A 26,909-nucleotide genomic window follows, 5' to 3' on the forward strand; every position below is an offset into this window, starting at 1 on the left:
CTTCAGTTGAAATCTGTAGCACAGATCTCTTGTCTGCCTCTTGCCTCACTGACCACACTGTTTCCGTTTCCTCTGCTGATACACTCCACTCCCTCCGGCTTCTAGACCAGTGGTTTTCAATTTGGGATGCATGTAAGAATCACCTGTTGCCATTATGACCACGTGGAAGAACTTAGAGGTTATCATGCTAAGTGAATTAAGTCAGAGAAAGACCTATGAAAGACCTTATCAAATACCATATGATTTCACTTAGATGTGGAATCTAAAAAATAAAATAAATAGATAAAACAAGCAAAGCAGAAACAGACCCATAAATACAGAGAACAATTTGTTGGTTGTCAGAAGAGAGGGGGTTGAGGGGCTGGGCAAAATCAGTGAAGGGGAATTGGGGCACAGGCTTCCAGTTACAGAACAAATGCACGGTGGGGAGAAAGGGAACAGCCTGGGGAATATAGTCAATGGGACTGTAGTACCAGTGTATGGGGACTGCTGGTCGCTACTCTTGTGGTGAGCACAGTATAATGTGTATTTATGTATATGTATATATACTTGTTGAATCACCATGTTGTACACCTGAAACTAATGTAACTGTGTCAGTGACACTTCAATAAAAAAAAAAAGAAGAATCATCTAGTGAACTTTTAAAATGCATTAATGCCCAGGTCTCAACTAATTAAATCAGAATCTCTGGGGGCAAGGTGAGAGGTTTAGGCAATTTTGTTAAACATCCCGGGGTGATGCTAATGCGCAGCCAGGATGAGAAGTACGGCTGTGAACACAGGAGGGCCGCATGGCTTGTCTCAGATCTTGAACCTTTTCCATCTGCACTTCCTTAGGTGATCCCATCCAATCTCTCAGCTTCAGATACCTCAACACCTGGTACCTTCTAAATGTATGTCTTCAGCCTACACCCTTCTCCCAAACTCTGGAATTCCATTGGTAACTCTCTGTTGTCACCTCCTTTGGGATGTATAATCTCATTTCCAAAGTTAACATGTCCTTCTGCTTTCATCCCCATCTCAGTAACTAGCAGTTCTATCTCTCCAGCTACATGGACCCACACAGAGTAAATGTTGTTATCTCGGAGTCATCATTATGACTCTCTTTCTTTTATGTCTCGTCTCCAAACCATCAGCCAATCCTGTTTCAAAATAAATCCAGAATCTGATTGCTTATCTCACCACTTTCAATGTTCAGCTCTGATTTGAACCCTTATCTTTTTTCTCTGCATTATTACTACAGTTCATATTTGGTCTTCTTGCTGCTAGTCTTTACCAGGACAGCACAGTGATCCTTTTACAGCGTTATTTAGATGATGTTACACCATTGCTTAGAACTGTCCGACGGCATCAATGCCCTGAACTCCCTTTATGATATGACTCCCTGCGCCTTCCATTCTCTCTCTTACTGTTTCTACTTGAGCACATCAGGTATTGTACTGTTCCTGAAGCATGCCACATACCCTCTCGCTTTTGTACTTGGCATTCTGTCTGCCTGGAACATTCTTCCCTCAAGTATCTCCCCTGACTCATTCAAATGCCATCTCATCACCATGGTCCTTCCTTGGCCACCCTGTATAAAATAACACCTCTCTACCTATACTCAGTATTACCCTTCTTTGCTTTATATGTGTTTGTTTTTAGTCTCATTTGAACCAAACACAAACTCCTTGAGGACAGGATCTTTAAGCATGGCTTGGTTCTTGGCATGTTATAGGTACTCAGTAATCACTTGCTGAATATTTGAGTCAAGCTGGGGAGCTAAGGCTTCTGGCCACAACTCCTGTGGTGCTATTGTAAATAACAGAACATCAAAGGACCAGATAAGGCTTTTGGAAACAACATATACCTCAGAAACCTTTCCCCTTGCCCCTTTCGTTAGGATTATCCCTTTGATTTGGGTGGGGAAATGAAATTGGGACGAGACTAAAAATGATATTGCAATACTGTGGCTTAAAATAAATCATTGTGAGATCTGCATTCTCTGAGTCACCCTGAGGCTGGAACATTTTCTGCTTGCATTGAAATACTCTCTTGTCTCCTAAATTCCCTGAGACGCCAAAGGGCCACAGCTCCTGAGAGATAAATCCTAGTATGGGCACCAAACATTCATCAGATAAGTAAAATCAAACAACATAGTGCAAGGGGAAAATGACATCAAAATATATTTTGATTGTAAAAAATAAGTCTCACTAAAGGCCAAATTTAGTTCTGTACCTTAACTAAAAATTTTAAATTACAAACAGAACTCCACTCCTCCTCCACCACCCCCCAATTAAGGAAATGAAGCTGGACTTCTTGAAAAACTTTATAAACCACAGAGCAAAAAAAGAAAGGCCTTTTGCCTGTCAATTCTGAAAATCTCTTCAGGGCTAAAGCTGTGAATGTTGTAACCTGAGAGAGGAAGATAATAGTCGTAGTTGGGACGCCTGGGTGGCTCAGTTGGTTAAGTGTCTGCCTTTGGCTCAGGTCAGGATCCCGGAGTCCAGTCCCTCCTTGGGCTCCCTGCTCAGCGCAGAGTCTGCTTCTCCCTCTCCCTCTGTTTCTCCCTTTCTGTCAAATAAATAAATAAAATCTTAGAAAAAATAGTAGTAATTAGTTACTCAGAGTTAGCCAGTCCCTTGGCCAAACTAAGATCTCTCTCTCTCTCTCACACACACATAAACATCACAGAGTTAAATGTTGCATGCTGAAATTTGATACCCCTTATTTACATGTTAGCAACTTACTGATCTTCCATAACAATACTTTTAACAAGTTCCATCTACTCCATTTATTTGCAAAATCTCTGTAAATAGTTTATCCAGGCCTTTTCTAGACTGCCTGGATAATTAATCTAATTATTTACAACAGTTTCAAGCTCTTAACTATAAGCAAAGGTTATCACTACCTTTATTTTACAACTTTAGGGCAAAATCTTTAAAGATTAAAAAAAAGAAGAAAAATTCTTTTGAGAGTCATGTCGATTCGTGAACACAGCATACTGTCTCCTACACACACTAGATGTCACTGCATGACCTGAAATATTGGCTGTAATTTCATCTATTTCTTTACAATCTTTATAGGCAAGATAGTAAAGATAAAAAATAATCTCGAGGTATGTTTCCCAAAAATCAGACACCTTTGCTTGTATTTGGTCAATTGCATTCATAAAAATAAATTCTATACATTAAACTAGGAAACATTGTAGGTTTCCTTTTTATCATCAGCTCCCCCTCCCCAAATTCTAATATTAAATAGAAATGTTTGCATTTGATGAGTAAATAATGGTCTCTATGTTAAAAGATACTGGGAGAGATTGGACGAAAATAAAACTTAGGGAATGGGCTTAACGAGTTTCAAATTCAGCATAGTTATAAAGTGCCCTGTATTGTGTCAAACATCAGCAGGCACCAGGAGGCCTACACATGAAGGAGGTATAAACAAAAATTATGGGAACATAGAGAAAGAGACCCATAAAGGATTTAGGCAATGGACATCAGCCCCAAAAGAAATAGAGCTAATCTTCATTTGAAAAACTCATATATGAATATACATATTTGAGGTGGTTTATTACTTGTTCTTCCTTAGCCTAGAGTGACATTTATCAATTATATTTAGTGAGATGTGAATAGGTGTTCAGCAGAAGAGAATTCCATGGTCAAATAAATTTGAGAAATATTTGGCTATTTAAAAAAATCAACAGCCTTGTTTTTAATGCAGAATTCCTCAGCTTCTAATATCTGACGGTGGATTTTAAGTTTCTAAAAGGGAAATGCAGTACCTATCATGTCTTATTTAATAATCTTAAGGAGATAGAAATGTGAAGATTTAAGATTTATGGCTTTTAATATCATATGGATTCAAGAAAAAAAAACCCATGATCTTATTTTTACTTAATTACTGGAAATTGATAGATCTGAAAAGACTATCTAAAAAAGCTAAGATCTTTTTTTTGTTTGATTTCTCCTTCTTGTAACTAATTTCAATGTAAGAACAAACAAATGTTTTATGCAGTACAATTCAAAACTCATATCAATTATTTAGCTGAAACAAACCAAAAGAAACTTGGAAGAAATTTCATATGCACAGTAAATTTTAAGCTATGCTCCCAGATTTCCTGATGGTTAAATAGTTGATTCCCCTCTACGACTAAGAGTTCCGTCAAAAAGGTTCAAGAAGCATTCTCTTAGGAGAAACCATGGTTTATGTGAGCTTGTTGAGCTTAAAGAAAATGGGACGATGCTATGTCTTGCAATAGAGGCTGTTAATGAAGCTTGGGGTGAGTCAAACTCTAAAATCTTGTCTGAACATTGGCGGATGATCAGTGCTGGGTATCTTCCATTTGCCCCATACTGTTCTACTCCAAGCCCTCCTCCACCTTGCTTTCTTCTGCTGCAGACTGATTTATATGGACAACATCAACAGGGCTGCCATAACTTCTGGTTTCCTGTCAGTTGAGTCAATGGTAGCTTTATCTGGCAAAAGACCAAGAAAGGAAAAAATGTGAGGTCAGGATATTTGTTTTCCTGGCTCCTTCCCTGCAATGTTACTTGACACTAACTTTTCCCTCAATGGAAGCTCATTGTACCTCTCAAGTCAGCCTTCGGTGAGTTTTGACAAACATATATACACAGAAAAACACAATCACCGACAAGACAAAAACAAAAAATTCCTGATGTCCCCTTTGCATTCCATCAGTCCCTCCTGGCCCCAGGAAATCATTGTTCTGTTTTTTTGGTGTTATGAATTAGCTTGAATCCTCTAGAATTGTGTATAAATAAAACCAAGTATCAGGTACTCTTTGTGCATTGGGTTTTTTTTTTTCACTTAGCATTTTGAGATTTATCCAATTCATTGTTTGCAGCAATAGGTTTCATTGTGTTTTTTGTTTTGTTTTCTGAAAAGTGTTCTGTTGTATGCATAGAAAAAAAATTATTTATGCATTCATATCTTGATGGAAATTAGGATTGTTTTTAGGTTTGGGCTACAATGACTTAAGCAGCTTAGTATTCTTGGATTAGTCTTTTTGTGGACAAATGTTTCACTGGCCTGGGTAAATGCCAAGGATCAGAAGAGATTAGTCCTATAGTAGGTGAGTGTCCAACATTTTAACAAACTGCCAAACAGATTTTTAAAGTAGTTGCAACGTGTTAACAGTCCTACCAGTGGTATATGATAGGAGTTCTAGCTGTCCTCATCTTCACCAACACTATTTTCCGTCTTTTAAATTTTAGCCATTACAACGAAGGAAAAGAAAGAAAACAAAAGCCAAATAATCAGGAAAGGAAGTAAAATTGTATCTATTTTGTGACATGACTGATTAGGCTGTCTAGTGATATCTCATTGTGATTTTAATTTGAATCTTCCCAACTGAGATGTTAAGAATCTTCTTCCATTGAACTTATTGGTCATTTGTACATTTTTCTTGAGGGGTGTCTATTCAAATCTTTTGTCCATGTTTTTTAGGTTTCTTCTGACCTTCTTATAAGGTTAGAGTTGTTAGATACATAAAACTTGTTAGAGTTTTATATATTTTAGATATGCATATATATTTTATTTATTTATTTATTTATTTATTTTAAAAGATTTTATTTATTTATTTGCGAGAGAGAGAATGAGAGACAGAGAGCATGAGAAGGAGGAGGGTCAGAGGGAGAAGCAGACTCCCTGCTGAGCAGGGAGCCCGATGCGGGACTCGATCCCGGGACTCCAGGATCATGACCTGAGCCGAAGGCAGTCGCTTAACCAACTGAGCCACCCAGGCGCCCATGCATATATATTTTAGATATGCATATTTTCTCCCATTATGTGGCTTACCTTTTTGTTTTGCTCCAGGTGTCTTTCAGAGAGTAAAAGTTTTAAATTTGGATAAAGTCCAATGTAACTTTTTTTTCATTTGTGTCTTGTGTTTTTAGTGTGTTTCCAAAGAATTCTTTGCCTACATCAAGCTCACAAAGATTTTTCTCCTATATTTCCTTTGGTAAATGTTATGATTTTGTTTTTTACATTTACATCAATAATCTATTTCTTGTTACTATTTTGGTATACTATAAAGTAAGGTTCGATATTTGTTTTTCCTCATACATTTATCCAGTTGCCCAGCAACAACTTTACGAAAGTTTTTCTTTTTCCACTGTGTTGCTCTGGAGCATTTGTTGAAAATCAATTCACTATACATACATATATATATATATATATATATATATATATATATGTATGTATATATGGATCCATCTCTAGACTCTCTATTCTGTTCTGTTGTTCTTTATGTCTATACTTTTGCCAATACCATACATAAGATCGTGTATGTCCACTAAATTTGTTCTCTTTTTTAAATTGTTTTGAGTATTCTCGGTTGTTTAGAATCATCTGATCAGTTTATATTTTAAAAGTGTCTTTGGGAAATTCCTGTTGGAATTGTATTGAAAAAATATATATATATAAATTTAGAGAAAGTTCCATTTTAATAATACTGAGAATTCAAATGCATGAATGTGGTATATCTGTTCGTTTATTAGGCCTTTTTAATTTCTCTCAGTGATGTTCAGTGCTTTTAAGTAAAGAGATCTTGTTCATCTTTGTTAAAATTATCACTAAGTATTGTTTGCTATTAGTACACAAAAGTTTGGTTTTTGCATATTAACCCTTGATCCTCTGACCTTATAAAATTCATTCATTGTGTCTAGTACTTGTTTTTTAAATTCTCTGGTCCTATAAAACTAAACAATTCATCTGCTAAGAGAAATAGTTTTATTCTTTCTTTGTGAACTTTATAACTTTTATTACGTTTCTTGCTTTACTACAATAGCCAAAACGGCCAGTACAATATCGAATAGAAGTCATGAGAGTACATGCTGGTCTTGTTTCCACTCATAGGGAACAGTGTTCACAAGGGTGTTGACTGTAAGTTTTTTTGTAGATGTCATATATCAATTTGAGAAAGTACCCTTTTATTTCTAGTTTCTGAGAGTTTTTATTAGAAATTGGCAATTCAACACATATTATATCAAGTACTTTTAATGCATCTCTCCAAATAATATGTTGGTCTTTCTTATTCTATTATCCTGGTGAACTGCAATGACATTTTTAAATTTTAAAACCAAGCTTTCATTCCTAGGATAAACTCTACTGGATCCAAAATATTTTCCTTTTTGTATCTTCTTGGCTTTGATTTACTAATATTTTATAAAAGATTTTTTTCATCTATGTTTATAAGGAATATTAGTCTGTAATGGTTTAATTTTTGTAATGTCTCATCAGGTTTCAATATTTGGATTATGTTGGCCTTATAAAATGAGTTGGGAAATGTTCCCTCTTTACTATCCTTCTATTTGCTGAAAGATTTTGCGTAAGATTGGTTTTAGTTCCTCCTTAAATTGTGATAGAATCCACAGTGAAATGATCTGAAATTTTGTGGGTGAGAAGATCTTTTGATTTAAAAAATTCACTTTTAGGGGCACCTGGGTGGCTCAGGTCATGATCTCAGGGTCATGAGATTGAGCCTCGAGTTGGGCTCCGCGCTGGGCATGGAGGTGCCTAAGATTCTCTCTGTCCCTCTCCCTCTGCCCCTCCCCACCCTGTGCTCTCTCTCTCTGTCTCTCAAAATAAAATAAAATAAAATAAAATAAAAATAATAAATTCACTTTGAGTAGATATAGACCTAGGAAGATTTTCTGTTTCACATTGTATCAATTTTTGACAAGTTATATTTGTCAAAATTTTGTCTATTTCATTTAAGTTGTAAAAATTTTGGAATAAGGGACCCCTGGGTGGCTCAGTGGGTTAAGCAGCTGACTTCAGCTCAGGTAATGACCTCCGGGTCCTGGGATCGAGCCCCACATCAGGCTCCCTGCTCAATGGGGAGTCTGCTTCTTCCTCTCCCTCTGCTGCTCCCCCTGCTTGTGCTCTCTTGCTTGCATGCACTATCTCTCAAATAAATAAAATCTTAAAAAATTTTTCTGGAATAAAACTTGTTGACAATATTTTATTATTTTTATTTTAATATTTGTAGGATTTTTTCATTTCTTTTTTTTTTTTTAAAGATTTTATTTATTTATTTGACAGAGAGAGACACAGCGAGAGAGGGAACACAAGCAGGGGGAGTGGGAGAGGGAGAAGCTGGCTTCCCACGGAGCAGGGAGCCTGATGCGGGGCTCGATCCCAGGACCCTGGATCATGACCGGAGCCGAAGGCAGACGCTTAACGACTGAACCACCCAGGTGCCCCGGATTTTTTCATTTCTAATATTGCTGAATACTCCCCCCCTCACTAAAACAGTGGTAAGTTTTGCTTGATATTTGTCAACTTTGTTGATATCTTCAAAGAACCAGATTTCCATGTTAAATTTTCCTTCTCCTTTCTATTTCATTGATTTCTGCTCTTGGTTTTATTATCTCCTGACTTCTACTTATTTGGGGCTTATTTTGCTCTTATTTTTCTAATTTCTTCGATAGAACTGTAGGTCATTCGTTTTGGGCCCATCTTTTCTTATAGCATTTTAAAGATTAAAGTGTCCCCCTCAACAGTGATTTTGCTACATCCCACATATTTTGATATATTGTTTTCTCATTATCACTCAGTATGAAAATTTCATTTTCTTTGTGTTTTTCCAATTACACATGATTATTTAAAAGCTGGCTGTCAAATTTCCAAATATTTGGGATTTCCCTAGATATTTCATTGTAACTGAATACTAAATTATCTTATGATCAGAAAATATGTTCTAGGGGCGCCTGGGTGGCTCAGTTGGTTAAGCGACTGCCTTCGGCTCAGGTCATGATCCTGGAGTCCCGGGATCGAGTCCCGCATCGGGCTCCCTGCTCGGCAGGGAGCCTGCTTCTCCCTCTGACCCTCCTCCCTCTCATGCTCTCTGTCTCTCATTCTCTCTCTCTCAAATAAATAAATAAAATCTTTAAAAAAAAAAAAGAAAGAAAATATGTTCTATAATATTTGAATACTTTTAAATTTAATGAAACTAGTTTTAGAGCCCAGCATATGGTCTATCTTAATGAATGTATCACATGCACTAAAAAAGTGTATTCTATACTTATTATGGTAGTATTCTATAAATATCAATTGGGTCAAGATGGTTGCAGCTTAATTTCTGAGTATTCAGAGCTCTGCTACTTTCTCCACTTTTACACAAACATGGTTTCCTTTGTGTCTTTGTTGTTATGCTCAATTCGTTTTCTATTCCCAGTTGGGAAGAGAGATTTGGTTGATTCATCTAAGAGCCCATGGTCTCAGGCTCTCCTTTAGTTTTTTTCTGTGGACCACTTGTACCCACCCATTATTGGATCTTGCAAACCAATTCATAAAGTCTTAGCTTATCTTCTCCAGTTGCTAGACTGAGCTTGTGGGAGAGTACCTGTTAGTTGATTTGGTATTCTCATGTCCTTCAGATGCCCTATTGCTTTCCTCTTCTACTTCCTGCACAGATGCTAATGCTACATTGGCCTTGTAGCTGTCAGTGGTTTGTCCTAGAATTTAGGGTTAATGGGGATATTTTGTCACCTTGTTTTGTTGTAGATACTGCCTTTGGGTTAGATGTTCATATTTTAATTGTTCTCTGCTTTAATGGGAGAATTTGATAAGATACACAAACTATTTCACCACCAGCATCACCCTCCCAGAATCCTTTAAACTCTTAAAATTTTACTTACGTTTCCTCCGTTATGTGTAGTTTACCATTTTAGTCACTTTTTACAATTAATTTTTAAACTGGAATTGGAATTTTATTTTTCCCCAAACAACCAGTTTTCCTAGCTCCATATATTATAAAATTCATCTTTGGATTTGAAATTTTCGATTAATATAGAAATAAGCATAGTATGGTTTGGATCTGTTTCTGAGTTTTCTAAAATGCTTGTCTGGCCTTTTCTTTCATTAGTACTGTATAGTATTAAGATACTAGTGGATTGAGTTAACAGATATTTTCTTTGTAACTTTACATTTATTCATAAGTGAGATTAGTCTGTGGTTTATTGTTGGTATTGTCCTTCTAAGGTTGGCGTGTTAGGGTGAAAACATATTTTCGAAATACAAAATGTTTAAGGAGGCTCTCCACCTTTATCTTGCACAATTTAGGGAACATGAGATCATTTGTTACTTCAAAGTCTGATTTAGCTCATGAGTAAAATGATTTGGGACCAGTATCTTTCTTGAGTAAAATTTTAAATTATTTTTCTAATATAGTACCTGATTTCTGCTAGGTTTTTTTATTCTTAAGTGAATTTTGATAATTTACATTTATCTAACAAATCAACTACCCTTTAAAATGTATTTGCATGGAATTGTACACAATATTCTCTTAGAATTTTGAAAACTACCTCTAGATCATAGTTTTCATGGTTGCTATAATAAATTGTAACAAACTTAGTGACTTAACACAACATAGATTTATTACCTTATAGTTTTGAAGTCCAAAATGGGCCTCAGTGGGCTAAAATCAGGGTATTGGCAAGATTGTTTTCTTTTCTGGAAGCTCTAAGGAAGAATCCATTTCCTTCTCTTCAGCTTATGGAGGCCATCCACATTCTTTGGCACATGGCCCTCTTACCCTGTCTTCAAAGCCAGCAACAATGATTAGGGTTCTTCTCAGATTGTATCACTCTGACCTCTTCTGCCTCCCTCTTCCCCACTTACGGACCCTTGTGATTACATTTCCCACCCAGGTAATCCAGGATAATCTTCCTCTCCTAAATTCAACTGGTTAGCAAAGTTAGGTTTTTTTTTTTTTTTTTTAAGATTTTATTTATCTATTTGACAGAGAGAGACACAGCGAGAGCGGGAACACAAGCAGGGGGAGCAGGAGAGGGAGAGGCAGGCTTCCCGTGGAGCAGGGAGCCCGATGCGGGGCTCGATCCCAGGACCCCGGGATCATGACCTGAGCCGAAGGCAGACGCTTAACCGACTGAGCCACCCAGGTGCCCCTGCAAAGTTAGTTTTATCTGTAACCTGCCCCTTTGCCATGAAAAGTAATATAGCCACAGGTTCCAGGGATCAGGACACAAACCTATTTTTGAGGGAAATTATTCTGCTTTCCCCACTGATTATAAAATTATTCTTTTAAATTACTTTTATAATAATTACATTGCGTTGCAGTAAAAAAAAATGTACTGAGGATATTTTTAGTGTTAATTATTCAAATGCTATTTATTCAGTTTCTGTTACTTTTATTATGAGAAATCAATTTATATTTTAGTCTAGATATTGTCTTATTTATGGGACAGAATTTATTTTGATATATGACATGGAATAGGAATCTTAATGGATTTCATTTAATCCAAACAATTTTCCCAGCACCATTTATTCCATAATTCATCCTTTTTCCTATTGATTTATAATAGTTCTTCTATTTTCTCAAGTTCTTAAGCATGCCAGAGTATTATCTAGGTCATGTGTTCTATTTTGAATGAAAATTGGCCTCTATCTTACACCATACACAAAAATCACCTCAAAATAGATTAAGGACTTAAATGGAAGGCCTGAAATGGTTAAACTTTTAGAAGAAAACAGAGGCAGTAAGCTCCCTGACATTGGTTGGAACAATGATTTTTTGCATTTGACACCAAAAGCAGAGGCAACAAAACCAAAAACAAGTGGGACCACATCAAATTAAAAAGCTTCTGCACAACAAAGGAAATAATAAATGAAAAGACAACTTATGGAATGAGAGAAAATATTTGTAAATAATTTATCTGATTAAGGTTTAATATCCAAAATATACAAGGAACTCATATAACTCAATAACAAATAAATAAGCCATTAAGAAATGGGCAAAGGACCCGAATAAACAATATTCAAAGAAGACATACAAATGGCTGACAGGCATGTGAAAATGTATTCAACATCACTAATCACCAGGGAAATGCAAATCACAACCACAATGAGATATCACCTCATACCTGTTAGAATGGTTATTATCCAAGTCAGGGGCACCTGGGTCACACAGTCTGCTGAGCATCCGGCTCTTGGTTTCAGCTCAGGTCGTGATCTCAGGGTCGTTAGACCGAGCCCTGCTTGAGATTCTCTCTCTCTCTCTCTTCCTCTGCCCCTCTCCCTGTGCATGTAAACTCTCTCTCTCCCTCTAAAAATAAAGAAATAATCTTTAAAAAAAAAGTCAAAAGATAGCAAGTGTTGAAAGGATATGGAGAAAAGGGAACCCTTGTACACTGTTAGTAGGAATATAAATTGGTATAGCCATTATGGAAAACAGTGTGGAGGTTCCTCAAAAAATTAAAAATAGAACTACCATATGATCCAGCAATCTCACTTCAAGATATATATAAATCCAAAGGAAATAAAGTCACTATCTGGAAAAGATATCTGCATTTTTTTTTAAAGATTTATTTATTTATTTTAGAGAGAGAGCATGAGCAGGGGGAGGGGTGGGGGGGTGGGAGACTGACACGGGGATCAATTGCATGACCCTGATCATGACCTGAGCTGAATCAAGAGTCGGATGCTTAACCAACTGAGCCACCCAGGCACCCCAAAGATATCTGCATTCTTATGTTGACTGCAGCATTAGGCACATCATTAGACATCATTAGTGAGTAGGACATGGAGCTTGTTGGTGACTATCGAAGTGAAAGTAGGTCACCCAGCAGCCTTAAAAAAAAAAAATTAATTACAAAGCGTCACAAAAACTCCACTTGAAGCAGAGTATTATAGCTCTGGGTTGATGCGGGACAAGCAGTGCCTAAAAGAACATCCTAGCAAGAAGGACTCAGAGTCACTGCTCAGTATGATGGAATGTGACATGCTGAATGCAGAGACACACTGCAAGAGGAGTGGTCATCCCAGAGGAAGCACTGAAATTCGCTGGGTGGAAATGCCTTCTCTTGTCATTTCTGTCAGGTTCACTGTGGGGACAATGTCCTCTTTCACAAAAGTGTCCAGCATGACTGAAGAAACAGGAACCAGAATGTGGATGTTTATGTTCTGGATACGGTCTCCAGTGAATTACAAAATGAAGTTCTGGAAATAAGGAGCAACCTCCGTCACTGGGCCACCAGGCATCTTTGATGTGCTTGATTTCATAGCTAAGGCACAGGACTTTATACTCTCTAAGGAGGTTTCATTTAACTTAATAATCTTTATGCAAAGATTCTTTCCAAAATACAAATCTGGCTTTTTTAGTCTGTTGCTTAAAACTCTTCCATTTCCTGCATGGAGCACTGGGTGTTATACGAAAACAATGGATCGTAGATCACCACATCAAAAACCAATGATGTATTGTATGGTGACTAACATAACATAATAAAATTAAAAAAAAACCAACTCTTCCATTTCTCCCCAAAGCTTTCAAGTGGAAACCTGAAATCTGTAAGATAATATGAACAGCTCTTCATGGTCTGGTCTCTACAAACTCTTTAATCATTCTCTATCTTGTGGTAGTCAGTACTCCAAAAATACAGAACTACTTGCCAATGAAGAAAATAAAATACACCTTCTCTCACACCTTGTTCCATTCAGCATTCACCTGGCTAATTCTCCTTCTGTGGACCCTTCAGACTCAGTTCAGTATCATGTCCCCACAACCACCCTCCCAGTGCCCCAGTCTGGATTAGATGTTCTTCATATATCTCCCATAGAATTCATCATAGTCTATAATGATTGTCTCCTTGTCAGTCTGCCTTCCCAATTACTGGAGAGTAGAGACTGCATCTCTTGGTTCTTGTCTTACTCCTTTCAGGTTGCAATAACAAAAAGACCATAGACTGGGTGGCTTAAACAACATTTATTTCTCATGGTTATGGAGACTGGGAAGTCCCAAGATCAAGTTGCCGATACATTCAGTGCCTGGTAAGGGTCTGTTCCTGGTTCATAGATGGCCATATTCTTGATATAATCTCACAGAATGGAAGGGGCAAAAGAGCTCTCTGGGATCTCTTTTATCAGGGTACTAATTTCATTCATGAGAATGGACTTCTCATGACTTCATCACCAAAGGCCCCACCTCCTAATACCATCACTTGAGGGGTTAGGATTTCAACATATGGATTTGGGGGGACACATTCAGTCTACAGCAGCTCTATACCCCTAAATGGTGTTATGTACACAAAATGGTCCATAAATGTTTCCTGAATAAATTTGCTAATTACTTGTCCTAAAAATCTTGGAGGGGAAGGAGAAATGGTTGGTGGATAACAAAATTGAGCAGTAATGTTAGTAGGTGACTTGCCCAATTACATCGTCACATTGACTTTTGAAAACTTCTTTAAAGATAGATTTGTCAACTGCAGAATCACAGCTATGCATGCAGTAAATGTTGGACTATTTGTTGCCACTATTATAAATACAAAAACGCTACCACTCCTGCTTGTTATCTGAACATAGGTGACCTTCATTGTTTCCCTACATAGTGTCTACGAATTTGCCAAAGACACGTATCTTCATGAGTTCAAATATACAAATCTAAATTCAGCATGCTATGGGCAAGACTTCTTTTCCTCCTTAGCTTCCAGGATGATTTCTCCTTCATATTTTTATATAAATATTCGAGGGCATCAGCCCACACTTGTCTTATGGAAATAGAAGATATAATCCTGCTTCAGATTCACTGAGCTGAAGGTGAGAAATTGGAGAAATTGCATCTTTCATGCGTCCTTGCAGCCACCTGCTTCTCCCCATCTTGAGACTGGGGCAAGTTCTGTTTCTTTAATGTGGGAAGGGATGCACGGGTGGCACAAAGGCTTTATGCAGCTCGATGCCTTTTTCACTTTAAAATCTAAATCATGCGGACTTTAAAGAGTGGGCAGAAAATCAGGATGAAATAATGACCAAAATCTCATGGAGGCAGAAACTGTCTATGCTGCACATCTAAAAATAGGATGCTCTAGGTCTATGATGTATCATACTGAAAACTTCTCGGCATGTTTGGTGATGAGGGCTTCTTAATCAAACTTGGGGGTGAGTTATTACATGCTTTTCCTGGGCCTTTATTTCAACAACAGTAAAAGGGTATTAACAGATGAGAACATAGTGGCTCTACTCCTTGCCTTCTTCTGTGTGCCCACGCGTTCAAAGAAAACTCTGACTCAAAGAGGTCAGCTGGTAAACACAGGTCAATCTTCACTCTCCTCCCACTGAAAGAAGTCAACAGTCACCAGATGGCATCAGGTCAGGAATCCAGGGAGTGTATTTAAATAAAAGAGGAAGATGCAGGCACTTGGTTTAATTTTTATTGTTTATTGCTGGCTGCCTTTCTTCTGAACTATCTTTAACAAAATCGATGCAAAAATCAAAAGATCAATTCGATAGGCGCAGTCTTTATGCTTTAGAAGCTTAAAGTCTGAATATTTCATTAAAAATGACATTTTCCATTGTAAAGAAATCAATACCTAAAATCCCTTATTTAAGTTCTTACACTTTAAAAATTTGTGATTATTATTATTTACCTATTAATGGACTCTTTAAGGTGGGGCAAACTTATACCAAAATACCTTCCAGATAGACCATTGTGTTAAATGTAAAACAATGCAAATATTTCTTAAATGCTTTAAAAATAAAAAGAAAAGAATAACATATAAACAAAATCCTGAATAAGGGTAAACTTTCTAAGTTTAGAAGCAATGAAAAAAATTTCCCCTTGGTCCATAGCTTCCTGAACATACTAGCTTTGCTGATGGGAGTGATATCCCAGATAATTTTTCTGTGATAGGGTCAGAGGCCAATATGCAGGTTCCTTTTCCTTCTGCAGTGAATTCTGGAAAACACTCTTCTATCTTTCAGACAACTAATTCATTCTTTAAAACAAAAAAAAACTTCACTGAGGTATAATTGCTATCACAAAGAACTGGGCATATTTAGTGTATACAGTTTGATGAGTTTGGGCGTATAAAAACATCCACGATACCATCACCACGATTGACCTGTGTTTATGGTAAAAGACACCTCCCAGATTTTTCTTGTGTCCCTTTGTTTTGTTTTGTTCTTTTGGTTTTTGGTTTTTGGTTTTTGGTTTATGGTAAGAACACAACATGAGAACCACCCTCTTAGCAAATTCTGAAGTGCACATTACCATATTGCTAACTATGGGCACTGTGTTGTACTGTGGATATCTCAAACTTACTCATCTAGCATGACTGAAACTTTATACCCATTGAACAACTCGGGTTTCCCCACACCCTGGCCCCTGGCAACTACTATTGTTTTTACTGCTTCTGTCAGTTTGACTATTTTAGATACCTCATATACATATAGTATTTATCTTCCTGTGACTGGCTTATTTCACTTAGTCGAGGTGGGTTTTATGTGTTAATAGGGTTGGCTTAACTTTGTATTTCATAGGAATTTATTTTATCTCATTTTACTTCCTTCTTTATGCTAAGGTTTTATGGCTGACCAAGAGAATGAGAGCTTAGATGTGTTTACCAGTGTGAATGGACCATCAGCCTCCACCATCCACAGCTCACCCATTCTTTCGCAAGATCAACCAGGCAATTTACAAAATGGATGTGAAAGGTCTCCTGGGGTGAGTTGTTTCTAAATGTCTTCTGGTAGATGGGTGTCCAATCTATATAATCTGAGACTTAGAAGAGCTTTCCTGTAGCAGGCACATAGTGAGGAGGAGAAAGCAATCCCAGCTGATGTTGGACATAAAATATAGATGTTGTATTTTATTAGAGGAATTGTTAATTTTATGATAGCAACTCTAGACTGCTTATAAGATGAAAAACTTATACAAGAGTTTGTAATGATTTCATACCACCGTGTGATGCCTTGGCAGATGTTATAGGAGCATTCTACAAGATTAAAGCAGAGCCAGGTTGGTGTGTACATCCCCAGGGAACCACCTGCCAAAAGCAGCTGTTTTAGAGACCTGTCTGAACCTGTGTCCCTAAGATGGATGTTATGGGAAAGAACTTTCTCCAATATAGTAAGTACGTGCTTTCCCCTTTAAAAAAATTAAATAAAGCAATGAAAGAAATCACAGATAAAAACGTTGATAGCTGAAAATTCCATAGACCCAAGAAGAATACAGCCCAATTTAAAAAGCAAATCAACTGGAAAGATATTTACAAATATTTCATATATAGGGTTAATGTATTTGATAAAGAAGACTTATTATAAGTCAATAAATCACTACAAATGATAAAATGTTGAATGAGAAATACACAAAGTACTTGAGTCTGAACCTAAAGACTACAAAGTAAGTTCTATAACACATATGTGAAAATATTATCCCCCACAATGAGACCATGCAACTTCAAGCAAAGTACCATTTTTTTCCCTTACTAAACTTGCAATGATAATTTTTTAAACCATAATACTTGGTGCTCAAGAACAGCATTTCCTGGGGTACTTGTTATAAAATCATAGAAACCATCCCAGACCCACCAGAGCAGAGTCCCAGTGGAAGGACCCAGGAAGCAAGTTACAGAAATTCTGATTCTGTTGGCTTGCAGTAGAACCTGGGAGTCAGAAATTTTCCATCCCCACCCTAGGTGGTCTTAAGGCAAACTTGAAAATATTATTCTAAACAGTGGTTTTCAACCATGGCTGGACTACTGAATCATCGGGGGAAATTTAAGAAATACAGATACTTGGGTCCTACCCTCAGAAATTATGATTTAATCCTTGTGGGTTCTATTTGGATATTAAAAAAAATTTAAAACTCTATAGGTAATTCGAAAATGTGGCCAAAGTGGAGGATGCCTACTCTAGAGGACATGATAAATTGGTATTCATATGCTTTTCAAATGGGAGTGAAGATTGGTACAACCCTTTTTACAAACAATTTGGCTGTGTTTGCTTTTTAAGAAATAATATCATTTTCAGTAAAATTGCAGTTTTGTAAATTTCTGATCCTTGTTATCTAAATAGAGAAAACATTTGTGAACAAAAATTTTTCTTTGTCTGTAATTGATTCAATAACTACTTGAGAGTAACGTAACTGTCCAGCTATAGGGTAGTTGTTTAATAAACAGTGGTATGTTCACATAATAAAGTGCTATACAGTCATTAAAAATGTGCAAATAATAAGCTTTTAACGTCATGGGAAAATACAGGGCTAAAGGGGAAAAGTAAGGTATAAATTGTATTTACTGCATGGTCAAGACTAAGTTAAAATAAACATAGTAAAAAGACAGGAATAAAATGTTCTAAATTACTAAAGGTGGCTATCTTTGAGCTATGGGGAGATGAATGACTTTTGGGGCTTTTGGGGGTTATCTTCTAACTTTTCTGAATTTTAGAAATTTATATTTCTATTAGATGTAATTTAAAATGTTTAGAATTTTTATTGTGGTAAAATATACATAACATAAAATTTACCATTTTAACAATTTTCAAGTGTACATCTCAGTCTTATTAAATATATTCACATTGTTGTACAAACATCACCACTGTCCATCTCCAGAACTTCTTCCCCAACTGAAATTTTGTACTCCTTAAACAGTAACTCCCCATTACTTCCTCCCCCAATTGTTGGTAACCACTATTTGACCTTCTGTCTCTATAAAGTTACTATTCTAGGTATAATATAAATGGAATCATACAATATTTGTCCTTTTGTGTCTGGCTTATTTCATCTGGCATAATTTCTTCAAGGTTCATCCTTGTTGTAGCACATACCAGAATTTCATTGTTTTTTTGTATATATATCACTTTTTTTTTTAATCCCTTCATCCACTGATTGACATTTGGTTGTTTCTATCTTTGACTATTGAGAATAATGCTGCTATGAACAGTGGTATTCAAATACCTGTTCAAGTCCTTGCCTTCAATTTTGGGGGCAGAGACCTAGAAATGGAATTGCTGGAACATATGGCAATTCTGTGTTTAAGTGTTTGAGAAACTGCCATACTGTTTCTCATGGAGGTTGCACCATTTCACATTCCCACCAGCAATTCACAAGAGTTCTAATTCCTCCACATTCTTACAATTTTTTTACTTAACAAGGTCAATCACTTCATATGGAAATCTTTCTAAAATGTATCACTCATTTCCAACCTTCAGAAGGGAAATATTAAACAAAATTTAACCTTTTTCTTGTAGTGACTTATATACATTGATGCCTCCTCAGAAGCTATTGCAATATATCTTTGAGATCATGCTCTGTGCTAGATGCTATTCTCAGTTATTTCCACAGATGAGAAACAATTCTTTCAGAATCCTGAAAAGTATCATCTGCATTTCACAGATAAATAAATGAGGTACACAGAGGTAAAGGAATTTCTCCAAGATCACACAGCTAGTTAGTGAAGATGGAAGGGTTCAAAGTCTTTGCCTTTAGACAATTAGCGAGACTTCTAGCCATCTGACAATGTTTGTCTCTATATTAAATGTTTCCAAACTTATACTGTACACTCTTAGAAAATTTGTTTGTGTTGTGTAATGTTTTATTTTGTTTTTCTTTCTGGTATTACTCCTTGTGTTTGTAAGAGTACCTACCTCTAGTGGTTTTCTCCTGTCCACCCACATGCTGAGACTGACATCCTGTCATTAAGAAAAACTGATAAAGAAAGAGTTAAGGGGCACCTGGGTGGCTCACTGGGTTAAGCGTCTGCCTTTGGCTCAGGTCATGATCCCAGGGTCCTGGGATTGAGCCCTGTGTCGGGCCCCCTCCTCAGCTGGGAGCCTGCTTCTCCCTCCCCGCTACCCCTGCTTGTGCTCTCTCTCTCTGTCAAATAAACAAAAAAATCCTTTAAGAGAAAGAAAGAAAGAAAGAAAGAAAGAAAGAAAGAAAGAAAGAAAGAAAGAAAGAAAGAAAAAAAGAAAGAAAAAAAGAAAGAAAAAGAAAGAAAGAAGGAAAAAAGAAAGGGTTAAAACTGTGTGAAAAGCAAAGTGCACAGGTTTGAGAGAGAATTTGGGGGGACATTCTAAGGGTAAAAGTATATGAGTTTAGGTATTTGGCTCTCATATCTATTCTGGTGGTTTGATGGCATATTTTGCTTATTTCTGGCTTGCTTCTTGTGTTCCAGGTACTGAGTCTGCTGTTATGAATGAACATGAGTGCCTACTCTTACTCCTCATATAATGTATTTTTTAAAAAACCTTGCCCCTAAATAACAAGTATCCTTTCTATGTCTGATACGCTCTTCTGAAAAATGTCTACTTAGTACTTTTCATAATACACACAAATAGAAAACAAAGGAAAAGGCTTTTGACATTGAAAGTGTCTGGTACCACATCAAGACAATTCAATCTTTAGATCCAATGACTAGTGATTACAGATGCCCATCAATATCAGCCTAGAATATTTTTGTAGAACTTACGATATGCCATAGATATGTTTTTTGGAAAGAATAAACAAGTGTTTCTTTCCTTGTATTACATGTATATTGTGAAATGCTGAACATTTAACTTTCTGAAAATCAAACCTTTTTCCTATGAAGTAGAAGAGGTCACTAGTTAAATAAATATAACAGTGGGTCTTTCTATGTATCAAAACTTTTTATTTAAAGTGAATATTCCATATCACCATCTATTTTTCTAGAAATTAAGTTTTTCTATGCCCACATTTTTTAAAAAATTTTTTTTCCGCATCTGTAAGCTTTTCCTAGGAAACAGGTGAGTAACGGGAGTAACGGTGAGAGAAAAATATTCACTCAAAATACAAAATGGAAAGATAAATAAGTTTCTGCAGAAAAACTGTATCTAGCAGCCTAGCTAGATTCCCTTAAATTAGATGATAAATATATATGTATTTTTTACCAGTAGGTTTATAGTTAATTTTCACCTAAATACTGCAAACAATTTCATTCAACAGAATCAGAGTGGTGCAGGCTGGTGGGGAGATGAAGGAAACAGAACCACATTCCCAGAGATCTGAACTAACTGGTGGGAACAATTATTTTCCTCTTACTCACAATTTTGCTGCTGGTTAGTAGATAATGCCAAAAGAAAAGAAAGTTTTGATGGTATCAAACCTCCACTGAACTCCAAGATTTGATCATCTTTACACTGGCTTCTAACTAAAATGGTAATACTGTTAATATCAATAAGCACACTCAAATCCTGATAATGATTCAATTAACATTTTAAGGCATTTTTTTGTAACTCAAGTCCTACCATGTTGGACCTTATAAATGTACTGTTCTATATGATTCTATTTGGTTTTCTCACATGAAGAAGGAACTATCTTCTCTACCCATTTACACTCAACTTCTACTAAACAAACAACCCTGTGCAAGTTAACATCCCTGGAAGTTGGCCTCTGTTCTCCACCTTTTGCTCTTCTACTAATTTCTACTACTTGCCTTTATTATTCATTTTAGTGCTGCTTTATAATGTCTTAAATTCTTCTGTAATTTTTTCACATACACATTATGTTTTATTGTTAAGTATCACCCATCTTCACTAAGATAGACTGATTGTAGAGTGAGATTTAAATATGTTTTTTTTCCAATCAATTAATAACACATTTGTCCAAAGAAGAAATTGTTGGGAGTGGAACATTCTTCAAGGCTAATGAAATCATGAGACACTAGAGCCATAAACCAGGTGAATTAGAGATAAGGACCAAAAGCCCGGATTTTCAGCTATGAAACAACGCCTAAAATAAAAATAGCTATTTAGAAGGATCCAGGCTTATTGAAGCTGATATATAATCAACACTCAAAAACTGAAAACTCTTAACTAAAAGATAGTTCATTCTATGTTATGGTGATCATGAAGTAGTAAGAAAAAAATAAGGAAATCTCTCAACGTGGAGAAAATGATGTTCAGGGAGAGAAACATAAAAGGGTTTAGCAAGCAAAAAGAATGGAATTGAGAACAGAGGTGAAAATGGCAAGACAGCTATTATGTTTTAATAGAATGTGGTAAATGTATTCTATCAAAAGTTTGGACTGAGCTTCAAGTTACTGGTTTCCACCTGTTAGAGTTGAAAGAAAAAAGGAAGTAAGAAAGGGAGAGGGGGAGGGGGGAAAGAAAGTAGAAAGGAGAAAACAAACAAAAAACCCGAAGAATTCTTCTGGAGCTTAAGAAACAATCCGACAGGTTTATAACATTTTCCTGAAGGCAGCAGCAAAATCATAATGGGCTGAAGCCTCAGTCAGGCCCCTGAAACATCTGTAGCTTTGTTCAAAATGACTAAGACGCAATACATCAGTTTATGGAAAATGGGGAGAGCTTGCAGCAGTTGGCCAGTGTTCTAGGTGATGGATATTGATGAGCAATAAAACGACTGATTTACTGCCAACCGAGAAAAACATTGGAAGCACTTCCAAAAACTCATCTGCAACCCAGATTATAAGAGTGCCCACTCTGTCCATCTTCCCACCCTTACCAGGGAGGTGACCCCGCTTCCGGCAACCATTTCCACACAAAGGCCACAGAAGAGCATATCCTTTCCCTAACCCCCTTTCCTTCGCCTCAAAAATCACTATAAAACCTGCCTTATTCTGTCTTCCAATGGCTTCCTTCCTCTTTTTCTTCTTTCCTTCCTCCCTCCCTTTACTACTTCCTTCTTTCCCTCCTTCCCTGCTTTCTTTCTTCCTAAAATCAATACTTAAACAAAAACAAAGACAAAAAACCTCCCAGATCATCCCTAGTCCACCAGAAATCCGTCGCAGGCAAGACGGAATCAGGCACAGGCGGCGGCCCATGCGTTCGCAAGCACCATCTGGCACCTGCGATTCATCGCCACTTTCCATCCGCGCAGAGGTGAGAGGGGCGGGAGGCAAAAGACACGCAGAGCTGGTGTGACCCAGTTCTTTGGAAACTTTCAGCTGATCGCAACCTCTCCTCTATCCGAAACTCTTTAATCATCCATCAGGCCAGAAAAGTACAGTGACTTCTGCCTAGTCTTTGGAGTTGAAAAAGAGGCGAAGCAAGAAAGGCGAGAGGAGGAGGTTCGCCCCTTTGCTTCCCCCACGGCCAAACGGCCGCGGGCGCAGAGCGGTGGTGCGGCCGGAAGGGGCCGCTGTTCGCTCAGAGCAGCCGCCACGCCGCCGCCGCCGCCGCCGCCGCACCTCCCACGGCCCCACTGGCCCAGCCCCGCCAAGTTCCAACAGCCCCCAATCGAGCGAGCGCCGGGAACCAGCACCGCCCTGGCAGGAGCAGACGGCGCAGACCGGGAGGAGTGCGGCGCGCGTCGGAAAGGCTCCTGGGAAAGTCCCACGACCCGGGGACTTAGGAAAGGAGAGAGCGAGCAGCCCCCACGCGCGCAAGTCTCCAAGTGAGCGCTCGGCTCCATATCTGTTCCTCCCGCGCCGCCGCCTTCCCACCCCTCGGACCCGGGCCTCCCCGGGCGCCCGCCGGCTCCCGCGATGAATCCGGCGCCGGACAACCAGACCGATGTGGCGGGCCTGCTCCTGGCCAACAGCAGCGAGGCGCTGGAGCGCGCGGTGCGCTGCTGCACCCAGGCGTCGGTGGTGACCGACGACGGCTTCGCCGAGGGCGGCCCGGACGAGCGCAGCCTGTACATCATGCGCGTGGTGCAGATCGCTGTCATGTGCGTGCTCTCACTGACCGTGGTCTTCGGCATCTTTTTCCTCGGCTGCAACCTCCTCATCAAGTCCGAGGGCATGATCAACTTCCTGGTGAAGGACCGGAGACCGTCTAAGGAGGTGGAAGCGGTGGTCGTGGGGCCCTACTGACCGGCCCTCCCAACCCCGCGGCAGCCGCCCCAAAGCCTCCCCACTTAGCCGGCCCGGCCGCGCCCCCTCACCATCCGAGACCGGGCGAAGCAAACCTGTCGGAGTCAATTATTTCTCTCGGCTTTTGCCTTTCGGGATGAAGCGACCCGTTTCTCGCTCGCCCTCTGAAAGTCCCCATTCCTGGCAGTAGGAGGAGAGGGCCCCGACTGGACTCAGCAGCAAGTGGCAAGAAGAGGGCAATTAGGGCGCAGAACTTTGGAAGCTGCCGCTAGCGTGGGATGCGGGGAGACCCACCCGGCGATGGCCCTTCTCCACCTGCAGGTGGGCCAAGCTCTCGGGCAGGTGGAGCGGGCGGGCAGGGGAAACACCCAGCGGCATCGATTGCCTGGTGGCCCGAAAAGTGACCGGTATATACGCCACGCAACAGAGCTAATGGGGACACACAGATCAGTGTCCGGATTCGCGCCCATTATCTCCCGCTCCTCCCAGCCCTGGCGCGAGAGACTATAAATACCTTTGATTGATTGCAACGTGCTGTTTTAAGGGATTTTGTGTTTGTTTGCTTGAATACACATATTTGATAGGTCCTTTGCTGCCCTAGTGGCCTGTTTGCCTGCCTGGGGTTAGAGTTTTGTTATCCTGGGAGAAGGGGTGGGGGGAGGGGGAAGCCTGCGATTGTTGAACCGGGTGATTTGTTTCCTTTATTGCATTTCCAACTGGGGGTGGGGGGAGGAGGCTGACGCCCTAGCTAGCCCCGGGGCAAAGACTTGGGACTAAACTTATAGCTCATGACTGCACGGTTTACGCCACAAAAGTGCTCTTGACATTCATGACACCGTTTTGACTTTTTTTTTTCTTATTTAACATTTCCTTAATAAATGCAACATTTAAGTGTTTTGCTCCTGGCTTCCTGGTGGTCATTCTGAGCTTCCGGCAGAAGGGAACGCGTGGCTGTGAGGAGTAGGGTTACGGGCCGAGGGAATTTGCTTTGGAGAGCTGCAGTTCAACTCGTGGATCCCATGGAGGGGTGAGGGTGCGGGTGAGACGGAGAGGCCTAGGGACTAGTGAGACGTGGCCAAGCCTCAGGCACAGGAGCCATGCTGGGGGTGGCATCCTTTGTTTTCTCTAACAGTTAATATTTTATATTTCAGTTAGGCTTAGCTCTCTGAGCCAGGCGAGACAACAGGAGGTCCCCGCGGGAAGATGACACTTCCGTGCTGGGCTCCAGCGGGAACACAGGGTTGCACCGCTAATGAGAGGAATAAGGCTTGGCCACCCTTGAGGGAGGGTGCCTTTCCCCTGACCAAAGTCAGGGGAACAAGAAGGCGGCGGGATGCTTCTCAAAATAAACAAATAATTAATGAATAAATGCGGGGACAAGTAGCTGCTAAAGTATGTAATGACGCTAATTCTCCCGAGGGTAAAACACTGTTGCTAAAACATGACATGCATTATCTTTGCCATATTACGTTTTCCAGAGAAAAGGCGAGATTAAAAGCGAGACTCGGCCTGCTTTTTAAATCTGGAGTTATCAACCCCAGGCCAGGCAAAAAAGGTGCAGAGGAGTTAGCCAAGGTCCTGAATGCCGGGGGTGAGTATTATGACAACCCACACTGGAAAGGTTGGGCTGGAGTGGAGCTACAGCTGGTGGGAGGCACATTTAGGACTTTCGAAGTTGAACAGTGATGGAAAGAAGAGCCTAGAAAACTGTGACTGTGAAAAGAACCCAAAGGATACAATCACTGCAAGCTTCAACTTGATAAGAGGTGTAGAGCAGTTTATAGTTACACCAGGGGTAGGATCCTAAATATTTTCAAAAATATAAAGGATCCTCCACCATGCTATAGCAATGAAAGACTTCACAATAGCAGAGAGAAGACTGAGTACAATTAAATAACAATAAGGTGTCCCATTGACTCGGGAAGAAGCACAATTGGTGTAAACATGTCCTTTGACTCAAAGATTGGGATCAAAAGGTTTGAGTGTCCTTTGACATCCTATCTACTATTAAGTGTCTATTTCACTCTCGGTGCAAATCTTGCCAGGAATTATGACTTCGAATTGTTTTTTGAATGCTGAGAGGTTTCAGGTTTGAAAAAAAAAAAGGATTTTGAAGTTTTGCCTGTTGTTCCTGTCTTCTCAGCTGGTAAGGGTTTGCTTATTTGTTTTTGTTTTCTGTATCTGGGGAGGGGAGCAGAGTCAATATGCAGTCAAGGGTGAGTCATGGAAGGCAGTTTACTTTGGCTAACAGGACAGGAAATGGAGACTTTTTATTTTGTAGACAGTTTCTGTGGCACCAAGTGAAGCTGCTGCCTTGATGTTTCAAAGAGAGAAACAAGACAGAACAACCAGTTTGCGCTGGGACAAACCAGTTAAAATTAAACTCAGGTTTTTTTGGTGGCTGCAAAATCTGCTGAGGGTTCCTTCTTCCTGCAGATTTATTAGCCCATCAGTGAGTTCAGCATTCTGGTGGAAATCGATTTGGGATCCAAAACCAATCAGCTAGAGTTTGTAGGAATCTTCCTCCGTGCTCTGCTGTGCAAGGTGCATGTTTACAGTGAGTTTCAGACACAGAAAGCTTTCACACCTACAGGTCCATTTTCACTTGTTTGTATACAACAGACGTTTCCATTGAAAGCCAAAGTCCTGAAAATTGAAAGAGGGGCCTGCCCAAGCAACTCTATGACTACTGTCTCCTCTATCACTACGATCTCCTCCATGCTTGTTTGTCTTAATACTTCTTTTACACTTCTTTCCTCCTCCCTGCAACTCAACTATCCGAATTTATTCTCTTACTCCCAGAAATTGCGACTGTCAGACAAACAAGAACCTGCAAAATTTAGTCTATAGGTAAAAAAAAGAGAGAGAGAGATGTGAGTAGAGCTCTGTAATACATGATCTCTGCATTACAGGGAAACGCACAGGGTCTGAAAATATCATAGCCCTGGGGATCATTTCCTGCCAACAACTCTTTTCTACAGCCCTTAGATCCATTTGTTACTTAGAGAGATGCCAAGTGGTTCTGGTTTTTATAGATGAGGCGATGTGTGCAAGAAGCTTTTTACACTCCCTATTCCCTGATGGCCACACAGCAACCACTTTCTCGTGCCCTGTGCCACTCCCTGTCTCATCCTGCCTTTGGCTCTCTCTTTCTCCGATTCCAACAAATACATTAAATGAAACTTTTTAATCCTGCCCAGAGTGAATGGAGCATCTATCCTTTCCCACAGTCATGCTGTAAAGGAAAGTGAGTTTTAAAAGTCACTCTCTGTGCCTGACCTAAGAAAACAATTTCAGCCTTAAGAGACTGGGAATTGAGGGACGCCTGGGTGGCTCAGTTGGTTGAGCAGTTGCCTTCGGCTCAGGTCATGATCCT

At 39.1% G+C, this 26,909-nt stretch overlaps 1 protein-coding gene and 1 long non-coding RNA gene across 2 annotated transcripts in view; one reads left to right on the forward strand and one right to left on the reverse strand.

Moving 5' to 3' along the window:
* Nucleotides 1-3,556: 3,556 nt before the first annotated feature.
* LOC115940559 (uncharacterized) overlaps nt 3,557-26,909 on the reverse strand; it is a 28,620-nt gene continuing 5,267 nt past the window's right edge. The window contains exons 2-4 of the long non-coding RNA XR_014143607.1: nt 11,888-12,069; nt 10,387-10,544; nt 3,557-4,456 (exon numbers count right to left, since the gene is read on the reverse strand). This is a non-coding gene — a long non-coding RNA (uncharacterized LOC115940559). The remainder of the gene's footprint in view (nt 4,457-10,386; nt 10,545-11,887; nt 12,070-26,909) is intronic.
* Nucleotides 22,900-24,432, forward strand: RPRM (reprimo, TP53 dependent G2 arrest mediator homolog). The gene has a single exon (XM_006732205.3). The coding sequence runs from the start codon at nt 23,204-23,206 to the stop codon at nt 23,531-23,533; it is 330 nt and encodes a 109-aa protein (XP_006732268.1). The 5' UTR covers nt 22,900-23,203; the 3' UTR covers nt 23,534-24,432.

The sequence above is a fragment of the Leptonychotes weddellii genome, chromosome 3 (assembly GCF_054177405.1).
Source record: "Leptonychotes weddellii isolate Sample4059 chromosome 3, ASM5417740v2, whole genome shotgun sequence".
Classification (NCBI taxonomy): Eukaryota; Metazoa; Chordata; class Mammalia; order Carnivora; family Phocidae; genus Leptonychotes; species Leptonychotes weddellii.